Source organism: Phasianus colchicus, chromosome 20 (assembly GCF_987193195.1).
Source record: "Phasianus colchicus chromosome 20, bPhaCol1.hap1.1, whole genome shotgun sequence".
Taxonomy (NCBI): domain Eukaryota; kingdom Metazoa; phylum Chordata; class Aves; order Galliformes; family Phasianidae; genus Phasianus; species Phasianus colchicus.
In genome coordinates, this window is record NC_143455.1 from 3,853,962 (window position 1) to 3,868,646 (window position 14,685).

At 39.4% G+C, this 14,685-nt stretch overlaps 1 protein-coding gene across 3 annotated transcripts in view; it reads left to right on the forward strand.

Moving 5' to 3' along the window:
• The window catches only part of OGFOD3 (2-oxoglutarate and iron dependent oxygenase domain containing 3), a 34,244-nt gene that overhangs the window by 16,309 nt on the left and 3,250 nt on the right, over positions 1–14,685 (forward strand). For all 3 annotated transcript variants that reach the window (XM_031599221.2, XM_090122148.1, XM_090122147.1), the window contains 2 exons: positions 1,123–1,276; positions 4,757–4,880. In XM_031599221.2, coding sequence (XP_031455081.1) covers positions 1,123–1,276; positions 4,757–4,880 — 278 coding nt within the window. The remainder of the gene's footprint in view (positions 1–1,122; positions 1,277–4,756; positions 4,881–14,685) is intronic.

A 14,685-nucleotide genomic window follows, 5' to 3' on the forward strand; every position in this document is an offset into this window, starting at 1 on the left:
ATCCAGTAGAGAAACGTCTAACACAGGAAAGATGCAGAACTAGCAATGAAATTCCATTCAGAATTTCAGAAGGGTGTATGCTCCAAGTATCTGCTTTTTGGTGCTTCTTTTGAAGCCCTCAAAGGAAGAAGAAAACTAATACAGTACCTAAGAGTGTTAAATGGGGAGAAAACTATATCTAAAGAAGAAACAGAGGATTAAGCCTTGAGAGCACTTTAAAAATGTGTTACTGTGTTCTTTGTTGCTTTTTAATTTCCTCAAAATCAAATAGTAGCTGCTTGTGTTTATTTGTGGGATTTTTCCAGTGATCCCTATGAGTCACAGAAATCTTGAAGTGTCATAGACTGAACTGAAGCTCGGGCAGTTTGTGCTAGCTCTGCCTGCCCTTGTCTGTCCTGAAAGACAGCATAGGATGCTGCTGTATAAGCAATTCTGTACAGTGAAGAATGTTTGCTTCCTGGTGTTCTTTGTCATCTAAAAAAAAAAAGTGAAATCTTGCTCTTTTTCTTGGCAAACACAGGAGTAGCCAATGTAGACACAGTGTGGTTGGAACTTTCAGAATAATTGGGGAAAACATCTTGCATTCATTTTTAAAGAAAATCTGGTTACAATATCAATGCATATGTTGGCCTCAAACCTTGAATTTCATAGAGCCTGAGACTCTTTGGGTTAGTTTGAAATTATTTGAAGGATGATTGAAAGCTTGTCTCACAAGACAACACTACAAACATGCACATTTCCAGTCATCTGCTTTGGATTAAAAATATGCATGTAAGATACTTTGTCTTTAATTTTTAGTAGTTCATAAACACTGCAGTATGCATGGAATTTCTTAGAAAACAGACTGCTTACACTAATCATAAAATCTGGACCACAGGAGACAAAACCAATGAAAAACTGCAGATTCTGTCTTTTTTTAATGTACTAAATCTCTATTGTTTAAGGCAAAATAAACTGGGAAAGTGGGGCATATAGTCTCAGCCTGAGGAAGATGCTTAGCTCTGAGGAAACAATAACAATGAATGAAGGAGCAAAGAGAAGAAACAGGAGAGATGTATCACTGTTTAGATGGGGCCTCAGCACTGTTCCAACCCTCAGTCTGCTGTGTTCTGTTCTTTGCAGTGATGTGAGACAGAGAATTCAACAGAAGATTGCTGACACGTTTGGTATCAGCTCTTCTTCCATGTACCTGACTAAGCCAACGTTCTTCTCTAGAATAAACAGCACAGAAGCCAAGACTACACATGATGAATACTGGCACCCACACATTGACAAGGTAAGTAGGAGGCTTTGATGGGATGCAAATGTTCTGTGCTATTATTAGATCACTTTAAAGTTATTTTGCATTAAACATGTAGGCATGCTTGAGAACTCATGCTTGTAAAAAAAAACAAAAACAAAAACCAAAACCAAAACCAAACCAAACCATCCTTCAGATGAGGAACGTAAAGGAAAGATGAACAAATTCTAGAAGCCAATCCAAGACCATTTTTCTGCATTGGGGACATGGTACTCTATTACCAATTTAATGTTTTATTGTTGGATTTTTTTTCTGAGTGGCAATACCATCACTTTCTTTTCACTGTATGGTTTTCTATTTCTAGGCTCATGGCTTAATACTTCAGGTTTTTCAATGGTCTTGTGTGGTTTACAATTGATATTAAGTTATTGGTGCTTTAAGCTGAATTCAAAGGCTCTGTGCAACCTGGATTTTGTTTGTGTTCTGTTTAAAATAAAGACAACAAAATCATATTGTTAAGTTTTAAGAGTCAGCTAAGATGGAACCAAACAGAACTTAGCCCATCAAAATCTAAGTTATACTTCAGTGCTATAGTATATGTATGGGTAGTATACCTTGAAGTCTATGGCTTGAAACATCTAAGATAAAAAAAAAAAAAACAGTAGTGAAACATTCCTACCCTAAAAATGTTGAAAGAATCTAAAGGGAGCACATCTGTTGTTGCTCACAACACTAGCACGTGCTTCTGTACTCTTTTATGATGATGGTGGAAGCAGCTTAGGTTTAGAAAAAATGATAAGAGAGCAGCTGTGGGTGCCCTATCCCAGGAGGTGCCCAAGGACAGGTTGGATTGGCCCTGGGCACCCTGAGCTGGTGAGGGACAGCCAGCCCATGAAAGGGGTTGGGAATGCGAGGGCTTTAATGTCCCTTCTAACTCAAGCCGCTTTATGGAAGATAATGTCAAATGCAGGTGCTATTTGAAAGAGGTGAGGCAAAGGGATTGTGCAGTCACTGGCAGAGAAGCTAAGACCAGCTTCTGGATGCTTTTTATTTAAAAAAACTGTGATTTCTGTTTACCAGATCGTAGCTTTCAGGAAAAATTACTTGTATGTTGAATATATATGTCTGCAAGTGATTTTAACCAACTGTAGATATTCACAAATATATCTCTAAGTATGTATATATGTTGTGTGTGTATCTGTATGAAGTGCATCTATATTGTGTATTTAGAGCTTAAAAAAGTAAATGTAGCTGCTATGGCTATATATATTTAGAATTCAAAGCTATGCAGGAGACTGCATTCCAACAGGTGGGTCAGAAAATATTTCAAAGATGGCTAAATGGGGTAGGCAAGTTGTGTAGTTCAGTGCAATCAACCTGTCTGGTGTTTTGATTTCTGCAGCTGAGAAAACAGAGTTATGTCCTTGGAGCACATGAGCACATTTTACCTTTTTCTCTGAGCTGCTGATTATACTGCAATTACAATTCTCCATCTCAATATCCTTGGTTTGAAAGATTTTAAGTGCATAATGGAATAGCACAGTTCTATTATGTGTGTATGAGGCTTTTGATTTTTTTTTCCCTCTAAAATTAATTTGGTTTTTAGTTACATGGGAATGGAAACCCTTAAATCACCCGAATGAATCATTTAATCTTGTTGACTTTATAAGCAAGGTAAATCAAATAGAGTGTTGGCTGAAGATCTGGAGCTTCATCTTGGATGGGATTTGTTTGGAGCTGAACTTTTCCAACGTCAAATATCTGATTTATAATGGAATTGCTGATGCATGCTCAACTCTGACAGCACAATAGTCTTATAATGGTCTCTAAGACATGTGGAACTAGATGAATTCTGCAGTCCCATGAGCAAGGATCCTGTCATCCTTCACAGACTTGTCAGGCTCTATCATAAAATCAGGCTTATTTTATTTTTCCTTGAATTTCTTCTGTTGAAGAAGCTATTCTGGGACTTCAGTGCATATTTTCACTAATTTTTAGCCTAAACTACTTCATGATCAGTTCATACTTATTTTGGTCTGTATGGACCCTCTTAATCAGTCTTGTTCCCCTCCCTTCTCCCAGTTCCTCCTTCTCCCATCCCTGTGTAGGCAGCAATCACAGCCTTTTCAGCCTTTCTCCCCCAAGTTAAACAAGCCAAACCTTGCACTAACTGGAGTTTTTGTCACAGAAGCAATGAGGGTTAAAATAGTTTTGCAAATCTGGTTGTGGGAATAGGGCTGCAGAATGGCTGTTTAGAGGTGCTGCAGTGGCACATTTACTGCTTTATATTGCTTACAAGGTTTGGGTAAATACAGGGAAAAGAGTATCACCAAAATGTTCTTCATTCTTGTGCCTTGGACTGTTTACTGCTGGATTTGGCACTTTTCTTTAAGCCGTTTTGGTCAAAATAACAAAATGAGTAAGAATGAAAATGTCGTTTTATGCCATCTGTTGCTGTGTTCTCTGTAGTCGTTGCCCTTACAGAGTAATTTGTACAGCTGATGTTGAGCCAAAATATGACTGGCAGTAATGAGTGTAACTTAAAAAAAAAATAAATAAAAAAAAATAAAAATGTTCAGGCAACTTCTAAGCTTAGAAATAGCACCTACCTCTAACAGTCACCAGGTCAGACAAAACACTCTGCTGATGATATATATTTATACAGTACTGCTGCTCTGTGCGTTTCCCTGATTGGTGTAATTCAGAACTTGATTGAGTTGTGATACACTGTAAAGACATTTGAGAATACAGCTGTTTACTTTTAAGCATCTTTTAAATTGTAGATGGCATAGATATGAAAAGGAAATACTTTCAGAAGCCAGCTAAACTCAGTGGTAATGTGAGGAGAGAAGCTACTAATACATAATATTTCTCTTCACCTTCAGCCTTGCATAGTGAACAAAATACGTAAATAATACTTTAACAGGAATGAAAGTCATTCTGTTAAAAATGGGTTTTTTGGTCTGTAGGCTGAGAGGAAGCAGAGACTTTGAAAGCTATGTTCCTCCAGGTTTTGTTTTAAAACCTTCAAACATCTACTCTTTTCCACGCAGCAAATGTGTAATTATTTGGAAAGTCAATATCTGACTGTTACCATGAATGACAGCTGATGAAAGAGAGTAAAAAGTGAGGTTTCCTCTGGCTGATTAGCCAGCAGGTAGGATTAGTTATGTAAGGACTGGTTTTGGGCATCATTGTCAGTATTATGGAGAAATTCTCTCTTGAAAGAGATCTGAGCCTTTGATATGATGCACAGGTGTAACTTCTGACACAACGTTTTTTACTGGCTGTTCAGTAAACGTGGTGGGGATGGGCTGATGGCTGGACTAGGTGATCGTAGTGGTCTTTCCAACCTAAATGATTCTATGATTGTACATGTAGGATGACAGAGATCAGCAGGGGTGTTTCTTTAGTTATGGGAGCTCTGAGGACAGAAGTAACAAAGGTAAAATATTAGTTCATTATATGTATGTAGTGTCTGTATAAACATAACTGATAATGTTGATTTACTCCTAGGTGACATATGGCTCTTTTGATTATACCTCACTGCTATACCTCTCTGACTATGCTGAAGACTTTGGCGGTGGACGGTTTGTGTTTATGGATGCAGGATCCAACAAGACAATAGAGCCCCAAGCAGGTAAGAGTCTTGGCTTGCCTGCATTGAGGCAGGCCAACCTGTGACCTGGGGTAGCTGGCTGGGCTGGCTGGTACACTGGGACTTTGCTTTTTGTGTCAGCAGTGATTATTGAATGATGCAGTTTTCTGCTTTTTTTTGTCTTGAGATTGATTTGGTATAAAGTAAGATTAAAAACGTTAAGAAATAGTTTGAAATATTTGGAATAAATCTTTACAAAGTGACTTCCTTGAAAGCTGTAGCATTTAGAACTGCAATCCAGCCACGGCAGCTTAGTGGGTTACAGTGCATCAAGATGAAGGGAACACTGTGAACATCCTTACACTACAGCAAATCCACAATAAAGCAATTCATTTTGCATCTTGTGGCCTGAAATTCCTTTGCTGTTCCAAGTGGAGCTCAGTGCTCTGTAATTACTATGGTCTGGGTGTGAAGATGATGAATTACCACAGCCCTGCTGGTGTGCAGTACCATGATGAACCATGGTAACTTGATTATAAGTCCATTAATGTTTTCAATAGATGTGCAAAAAATGAGCATTCAGGTGGATGTCGGTTATATTAAAAAAGCCTCTCCTTAAGGATGGCTTAAAATTTTTCCAGTAGGTGGATTATTTGAAATTAGAATTACTTTGGGCAATGTGTGTAGGAAGAAAGCACTCAGTCTCAACTCATCTGTCTGGCAGGCAAGCAGGGAGCTTACGGCAGTGTTTCTCAATGCTTTGTAAGGCAAGGCCATTGCAGAAAAAATAACAAGGACAGCTTTATATTCCACTGTGTTCAGTCTTTATTAATAAGAAAAAAGAAAAAAACTTTCTCATTTAAGACAGCATCAGTTGTTTTCTGACAGGCATTACTCCAAGGAGATCATACCATGGCTGCCTATGAGTAGATGTGGGTGTGGGTGGGGTTCTTTTGTTTTTTTTTGTTTTGTTTTGTTTTAAATTTATTTTTGTCTGTGTGTCCTATGGGTCATAATGATCCACTCCACAGCTGTAATGCTGGTTTAGATAAACTCTGATTATCTCTGTGTTTGGTATCAGTAGTTTTGTTTGATTATTTTGGCTTCTCTGGTTGAAAATGAATGCTGAACTGGAAGTATTATCCTTTGCAAAATGCTGATGCTGGTATTTTGAACGGGAGTAAATTAAGCTGGATCATTTCCAGGTACAATTCTAAGATGAGCATGTTGGTTTTAGAACTGAATGCTGGCAGCACTGCCATCTCCTCGCACAGCACTGGGGCAGTCAGTCCAATTGCTGTATGCCGCATTCCCTGACTTAATTTCAAAGTCTGCAACTGTGAAATTGCATCCGTTCAGCCCCATCCATCTAATTTGCCAGCTGTGCTGTAAGGTGTTTGCTCTTTGTCATTCTTGGATGGGAAGGGGGAGCAGAGGAGGCTGAGGTGTAGAAAGATTTTTAACAGCACCTGATTGTGCAACTTTCCTTCCATGGTTTTTGTATTAATGGTATGTGTGAAATACAGCTAGCTAAACACATCTTCTTAAATAAAAGAATGCTGAGCTTGGGGAGACCAGTCTTGAATGAGAGCTGAGATGTGCTACACGTGCACCACAGTAAATGAAGTTCAGTGCCAGCTACACATTTCTTCCACATTCCTTTGTGTAAGCGCAGTTGCCAGGGCTCCCATGACAGTATCACTGCCTGTGGTGCTATCTAAATAATTACTGAAGCCTTGTGAGAGACAGAGAAAAGGTTTAGAGGTAAAGCACAACGTGATGGCAATTTTGCTTCATTTTCCTCTTGTTGATAAAAATGCAGCTTGTGAAAGAATGAGAACTGGAGTGGCCCCAGGGTGTTTTCTGTTGCTGGTACAAGTTGATCTATTTTTCATGTTCAAAATGTTCTTTCTCCATGTTTTGTTTGTTTCCCCCTTTTTCTTTCTTTTTTCCGTCTTTTTTGTTTTATGTTTTTGATCCTTTTCTTATTGCTGCAGCTTTTTAAACCACGTGTCAATAACCTTTTATGCTTCTTGCTAAGGATGATTGGGGCTTCTTTAGAGATGGCTGCTGTAATCACTAGTACACGGCGGCCAATTTACTTTCTCTATAATAGTAATACCATTTACGCTCTGAAATCTGTTCTTTCTTGTTTCAAAGTTGTTCTCCATTTTGGGCATCTGGTGTTCTGTGCTAAAATGAGCACATTCCTTTTTCTGCAAGTGGTAATTTATTAAAGTGCCAGATTCTGCAGTGAAGAACAGAAGGGCATTATATGGATGATGCACAGCAGGAAAGCAGTCATCAGAAATACAAAAAATACAGTTAAAACCCCCCTACGTTATCGGATTCCCTCCTTGTGGAACCTAGTTTGAAAATATTTATCGTGTTTGTGGCTTCCACGAGAAGTCCACAAGTCATGTTTGCATGTATTTGAATGTCCTAGGCCAATCTTAAGACTGTCACGTGCACCGTGTTCTGTAATACTGGTTTGTGTAATGATGACTAAATCATCTTGCTTTAGGAGAGTATTGTGATTTATTAGTCAGGAGTACCTTTTTGTTCCTTTGGATGGATGTGGACGAGTCACCACTACTAACTTGCATATATAGACTTTGGCAAATCCATCAGCAAAAGTGGCATCAAGGACACATATTTGCAGCCTGTAAGGCACAAGGAAGCATGTGTGTTCCTGTGTGTCTTCTGACTGCAGCTGGGACCTCTGTCTGCTGCTATAAACTTACTGTGCCGAGATGAAGAGAATTCTCCACTCCAAATTCTCCAAACAGCTCCAAAACGCTGTTCTGAAAGGAAAAGGTGTTGTTTTTTTTGTGGGGGGGGGGATACAGAAACAGTTCTGAAGTTGTATCTTTTTCTTTTAAGTATCTTTTTTCTTTTAAATACCCCTGCATGTTGGATTTCCAAAACTGATGCAGTGGCTTTTTTAAAAAGATGAAAAATGGTTTTTATAAAAGAGCAGATGGAAAACTCACAATCACTTTTTTGTTTGTGAGTTTATGGAAGAGAAGAACTGAAGACACGAAAGGAATTATGTCCATTGGACAGTGAGAAATGCGACTTTCCTGTTTAATTTGTGAATATCAAGCTCAGTGTACTTTCATAGTTGTAAGAGAAGTGTGTGTTTCTGGAAGCCCAGAAATATTGGAGACGAAGATATGACCTGTTTGGGAACTTGTGATGTTGGGTTATAGTTAGAGTGGAAAAATGCACTGGAAGCCTGGTTGTTCAGTTGTTCTGCTCAGGTAAGGAGAAGTAAACATCCTAGAGTGCATCCCTGGTGTTCTCACAGTGTAGGAATGGGCTTCAGTGTGTCTGTGTGTGCATTTACTGAGGTAAGTGTAGCTTTATTGCAGTGGTTAGATATCATATGATTGTCAGATCCTATAATCACAAGAGTAATTGCAGTACTCCAAGTTAAGTGGTGCAAATTTGTCATCTCCTTTTTTACTGTGCTCTTCAAAAAAAAAAAAACCAAAAAACAAAAAACCACTTTGGAGCAATTCACTGTTAAAGACTGTGGGAATGCAGCATAACAACAGAGCACAATAACTTGAGAGAAAACGATACTTCCAGATCCAGAGGTCCCACAACAACATTAACACAAGGTGTGGAGACTGTATTTAAAGCTTATATTTAATATTTCTGTTTGTGTCGTGGAGTATCTGATTTATCAGTGATTGTAGGTGTTCTTTCTCCCCATTTAATCTGGGTGATGCTGATTTAATTTAGATGAGGATAATCTTCTGACATTCCTAGCTTTAGCTTCCTTTCAATCAGCAAAACTGGGTCACATCTTGCTGATAAATTGGAAAGCTGAGAGATGATTTAAAACCAAAACAAAAATACCACACAAGGTGCTGTCAGTCCTGGAGTCCAGAGCAGGCATTAATGGCTGCAGGGATAATCAGCTTTGCAAAGTTTGCGGGTTGAAGGAGAGGTGGCACCTCTTAGTGATTTTTCTCTATCTGTCACGAATTGCACTTGGGACTGGTAAGGTGATTACAGAGAGGTGGTAGAAAAATGAGGATCTGTTGTAAGTGTGAAAGAAGTATTGTAACAGGTATATGCAATCGCTCCATAGCTCACTGTGGAATTGTTATGGTTGGAAAGACTGCTCAGATTGTTTTGTCACAGGCCTGGGCTGATGGCTGGACCATTCTAGGCCGTGTCCTCATTTGTGTGTAGAGCCTGGATCTCCTTTTGCTTTCTGTTCTGTTTTCCAGGGAAGGTTAACTTTCAGGCTCTGTTTCTGTATTCCAGTCATGCCTGATGATAGGTGTCTGATGTTTTTATTTAATGATATCTGTTAATTGGGCCCATAAATCAGCAGTACCTGGGAAAGCTCAGGCCTACACTTCACGTGCTGCTTCGCACATAGCAGATTCACCCAAGAAGACATTCTAGTATTGAGGCCTGTAATGGCCATTTTAAAGTAGCTGGAGCATTGAAAGGGCTGAGGAGTGCTAGTGAGATGAGGGAGAGCCAAACGGAGTGCTTTACAGAGCATTGCAGCACATTATCAAAAGGGAGAACTGACTGGTATAAGTTAGTTTGTTATAAATAAGCACATCGAGTGCGTGCCTTACTGCTTTTCATTCCTCACTGCATTTCTACCAGACTTGGGTTTTATGTAAGGTGGATGCAAGCTGGTATTTTAGAAACTTGATCTGATACTGCTGGACAAATATGCAGTGAAACTGAAGGCATAAAGAGGGAGCAGAGGAAAATCAAACAGTTATTTTATGAAGTTTGGGTAAAGTTACAGATGAAGTACAACAAAATACAAAATAACACAGCTAAGCCAAGGGTTTACGCTGTATCTGTAGTGATGTTTCAGTTCTTGGTTCCTAAGCTTTGTGAATTCTTGTTGCACACTGTAGGTACTGTCATGAGCTCCTTTTTTTTTTTTTTTTGAAGGGCATTTCTTGATATGAGCAGAAGTTACCCTTGTATTTATGCTTCAGTGATATGCTAAATCTAAGTACAAAGTACACCTCCATCAGGAATCCAGAATCTGGAACTTTGGCATCTGTGTGATTTGACCCCGGCTGTGCTTAACATGGTGTATTTAGCAAAGGCAAGAAAAGGAAAATAGGTGATCCAGAGGTATTTCACATGATTGAAACTGCAGCACATTATTCTTAGGGAGCTTCGCTCGGTGAGAACTTTTCATGAGAGTTAAGTTTCTTTTGCAGCTTTGCAGAATGCTCCAAAATGGGAGAACAGAGCACTTGTGGAGCATGGGTTGGCTGAGGCTGACTACCAAAGGGAAAACATGGGAGACAGCAGAGATGATACCCTGTCCTTTTCTGTCAGGTGTGGGAAGGAGCAGGGCCAAAAGGGGTGGGTGGCACTCTGCAGGGAAGATGAGGGGAAAAGCACAGTTCTGTGCTTTTTATTTCTAAGTACTAGATTGCCACGCTTCGACATAATGTATGGAGCAGAAAGTCCTGTTATTTTGAGCAACCAACTGTGCTGGTGGCAGTGAAGCAGGCAGGGATTCTGTTGAAATCTGAAAATGCACGCGTTTTTTTTTAGTAAGAAATAATTAAGTTGTTCGTTTGCTTTCTTTAAAAACTGTAATTTGTAAGATTTCAGTCCAGCTGATTTTCTATTTAAAGAAGAAACAATTACTTTAAAAAGTACTAATAATACTTAAGCAAATTACAAGTGAGCTATGAGGGTTGGCCGCGTTAATCATTAATTTTATTCATAACAGGAAGTAATTTCTCTATCTACTAAAAATATCTGGGAAAAGTTTGCAACCAGATTTCATTAGGTATCCATTTTGATTTATTTTTGGGCCCTAATTGCCTTTGCTTGGCACACTTTTCACCTGTGTAAGTACAGAAATCATTTAGAGAAGCTCGTGCCTTCTCTTCTCCCGTAAATGTTGGCAGAACATCCAGACTCAAGTATCACCTCAAGAACAGGTGATATAAACTTGATTTATGTTTGGGATGAAATCCACATAAGCCGTGTAATTGTGTGCAGGTAGGCAGGATGCACACACCAGCTGCTCTTTCATCTTTCTGGTAGCTAAGGCACTGCCTTCAGAAGGGTTCCCCCTTTAATGCATGAGAGACAGCACTGCCAAATGCCAATAATTCTTATTGTGCCATTACAGAAAATGTAAGGTTTTTCTTGCCTAGTGATAGGGAGGGGGAAGACTTTACACCAGAATGAATTAGCAATTAATCTTAAGGACATGACTCTGCAGTTTCCCAGGCAGTGCTTCTGTCTTAGTGTCATTCAGCAGACAAAACAGTGTTTTCTTTTGTCCATGAGTAACATTTAGAGCTGGTAAATGCTAAGCAGACATTCAGAGCTGTCATACATGGGATGAAAGATGCTGAGTAGATCCATAGTCCAGATAAACTCTAACTGCTTCCCTTTAATCTGGCAGAGGAGTTGCTTTGTTTCCTTTCCAGCAGCAGCTCAGTCCCTCCAGTGACTCTGCCAGCTGCTCAGGATGGTGCCTGAAAATGAGATCTCTTGCATCCCCCTCTCTTTTCCCCCACTCCAGTCCTTCCCTGGTCCATGCTGGTGAAAGGAGGATGGTGAGGAGTCAGTTAAGCTCTTTCTTATTGTCTTTTATTCATGGTGGATGTTGTCATGCTGAGCTTGTTAGCAATTCCTTGGCTTGGGCTGGTGTGAGAAGCTGACACATTTAAATGAGTTTGTGTGAGTTTTTTTTAAACTCCAGTACAACTCACCTTTTGGTTACTTTTGTAAAAGCTTCTATGGGTATGTGAGGACTACATCAAAAAGGAACCAAAAAAAGCATCTGTGGATGAAACCAGTGCAGAAGCAGAGCTGGAGCAGTGTCTGTAAGCAGGCAGGGGGAGTGGCTGCACCACAATAACACCTTACCCAGTCTGCAAGGAGCGGAAGCTCATCAGCTAATCTTCTGTTGTAACAAACTCCATCATGAAAACATTTCTAGGAAAAATGAAAGGGATGAGAAAACAGGTTGTAGATGCAAGCCTCCTTAGATCAAAGGCAAGGACTGATTGATTCCTTCTGTTCCTACAGAGATTTGCAAGCTGTGGGCAAGCTAGTTATTTGGAAAGAGTCTCCTGTAGGTATTCAGGTTATCATAAATCTTTTTTTCTTTGGATTTTATTTTTGCTAGTATACTAAGAAAGGGAGAACAAGTGCATTTGTGGAGAGCAATGTTGAGTACTCACTCTCATATTGCAGTAAGGAAGTTCCATGGAGCCAGTTCACTCTGGAACTGTTGTGCAATGTTATGGGAATCTTGAAGCCATTTGGGAGTAGCTGTAGAGTTATGTTTGATTGTGTCCAGGAAAGAGAGCAAAGCCATCAATGGAAGGGTCTTCAAAATTGTCAGTATTTTTATCTAATACTGGAGCTGGATGCCAAAGTGTTAAAAGCATTAAATTCTCAGATGTGCTGCCCTAATTGCTGTGGTATGCCATCTCTGATTCAGTGCCTCTGGAATGGCAAGTGGAGGTAAGAAAGAGACAGCATAGATGTGGGAGGGCAGCCCACAGCACTTCCTTTGCTCTTGTAGATCTAAACTCTTCTCTGAGGCTGAGCTACTGGTTAAAGTGTGAAACCAAACAGGCAATGGAGTTTTTGGCATCTTGCAGTGATTGGGGGAAAATGTGAGTCAAATGTTTATGTTCAGGATGAAATACTTTTCAGACATGATTTATCTCAGAGGCAAAAACAAACAAACAAAAACCCACAACACAAACCTGTTACCACTCTTGGTGTTGCTTCTAACCTGAGGACACTTCCAGTCTTCATCTTTCAGGGCCTGGCTCAGAGATTGGTGTCTCTGAAAGCTTAGAAGCACTGACCTCAAGAGGAGAGGTAATCTGTCTCCTGTTTTGTTTGGGTTTTTTTTTTCCACACCCCAGAAGCTCATCCCTTAAAAGCCAGGGATAACTTCGTTTCTTTTTGTTGGTTAGAAAACACCATGCTATAAAGCTGTGTTGAGTAGTAGCTTGTGATCTCAGAAGAGCTTCCAGTTTAACAGCAAGCATTCATAAATCAAACCAAACCATGTGTTGGGAAGTAGTAGTCAAGATTCTATTACTGGAGCAGAAAAGCATGTTGGAAAGAAACCTTCTTGGGCAAGTTGGGAGGAGAGATGGAAATAAAAAAAAAAAAATCTGAAATCTTTCTTAGCTCAAATAAGGAAAGGACAAAGGAAGAAGGATTTGAATTTCATGCAGTTTGTGCTGAGTTTTTGTCACTCGTTTCATCTGGAAATGGAGTGTACATGCACTTTTTTGGTTTGCAATGCATAGTTGCATGGCTATTCTTTAACATCTGTAACACAGTGGTCATTTCTTATAAAGCTCAGCATTCACTCTGTTGCTTTTTGATGGTGTGAAGAGCTTAGTGGAATAGCCTTGGGCATGTCTTCCTCTCCCAGTGACAGAAATCCTAGCACAGCCATGTGACTTATCACCATGTAATACTTTTTTGTTTTTTTATATAAAATTTGGGATTTAAAATCCTGAACTCAAAATTGATCAAAAATTGCTAGAACAAGGACACCCTGTATCTAGGACACACTTCTTAAGGCAACTTACTTAGTTCTCACCCCCTTGCTTTCTTGTAGTGATTTAAGTGTTTTCCAGATGCTGTGTGTTGAAGCGAGATCATGAAGTCTCAGTGTGGTTAAAAGGCCCATCACTAAAGGTGGACCATTAAGGAAGAAGAGGATGATTTTATCTTGTCTCTTCCCAAGTGTCCTGGATAATGATGTTACTGTGTATTCCTTAAAAGTTTCATAAGGTGTGATGAGAATTGATGTTCTTTTGCCCCCATCTTCGAACAGTTATACTATGAAGAATGGGGTGAGATATACTGTGGAAAAAGTGGAGAGACTGTGCATTCATACCAAAATTATGTAATGGAAATGATTTTTAAAAATTCTTTGCAACTGAGGAAAAAGTATCTTCAGAAAAGCCAGTAAACATATTTGGTGACATGGAAGACCCTAACAGGCAGATATGAGACCAGATGCACAAGGAACTATAAAATACTATATATCTGAAGACATATATTTATTAAAGAAAATTAAAACACGTTCTTTGTAGCTAAAGAATCCATTTAAACTGGTTTAAACAATACACTGAAAGTTGTCTAATTCTGAATTACTACTGTTTCTAATAGGAGATCAATGAGAAAAGCTTGAGAGTCTGTGTAAGGCAAAGCTTTTGGTGAGTAGGCAAGGGACTAATCATGATGTAGTTGAATGGTATTCAGATAAGATTTAAGAAAGCAAAAAAACACCCCCCCCATTTTCAAGTTAAATGGACTTTGTATTAAAACCTCAAGAGTCATTCTGTTCATCGTAACACTTGCAGGATAGGAGAGCATTGTTTTTGTTTAGAGTCATCCTTCCAGAAGAGCAGGACACCAAGGTGTGTATGAGCTACGTGTACAAATGAATTTATTTTTTACATATATTTATAGCTTTACACATTATTGATGTACAGCCAGAGGCAGAGAAGAGTATGATATATGAGTTCATAGCTCTGCTTGGCAGCTGAGACTGCTTCCTATGAGAGAATAAATACAAACTGCAGCTGAATGTGCAGGGACACAGGCAGCTCATGCTCCATGAGGCCAGTCTGGTTTTGTTCAAACTTCCCACGTGTGCTGCTGAAGAGCATGCGAGGAAAGTAACTTCTGCATCTTTAGTTAGCAAAGAACATCAGCTATGTAGCTGATGTCCGTTTTCTGCAGTGTACCAGAGTTGGAATAGTTTGCCTTATAATTGTGCAGATTTTAATTAGCTTTTGAAGTGTCTTGGTTGGCCTGGTGGTGAATGATCCCAGGC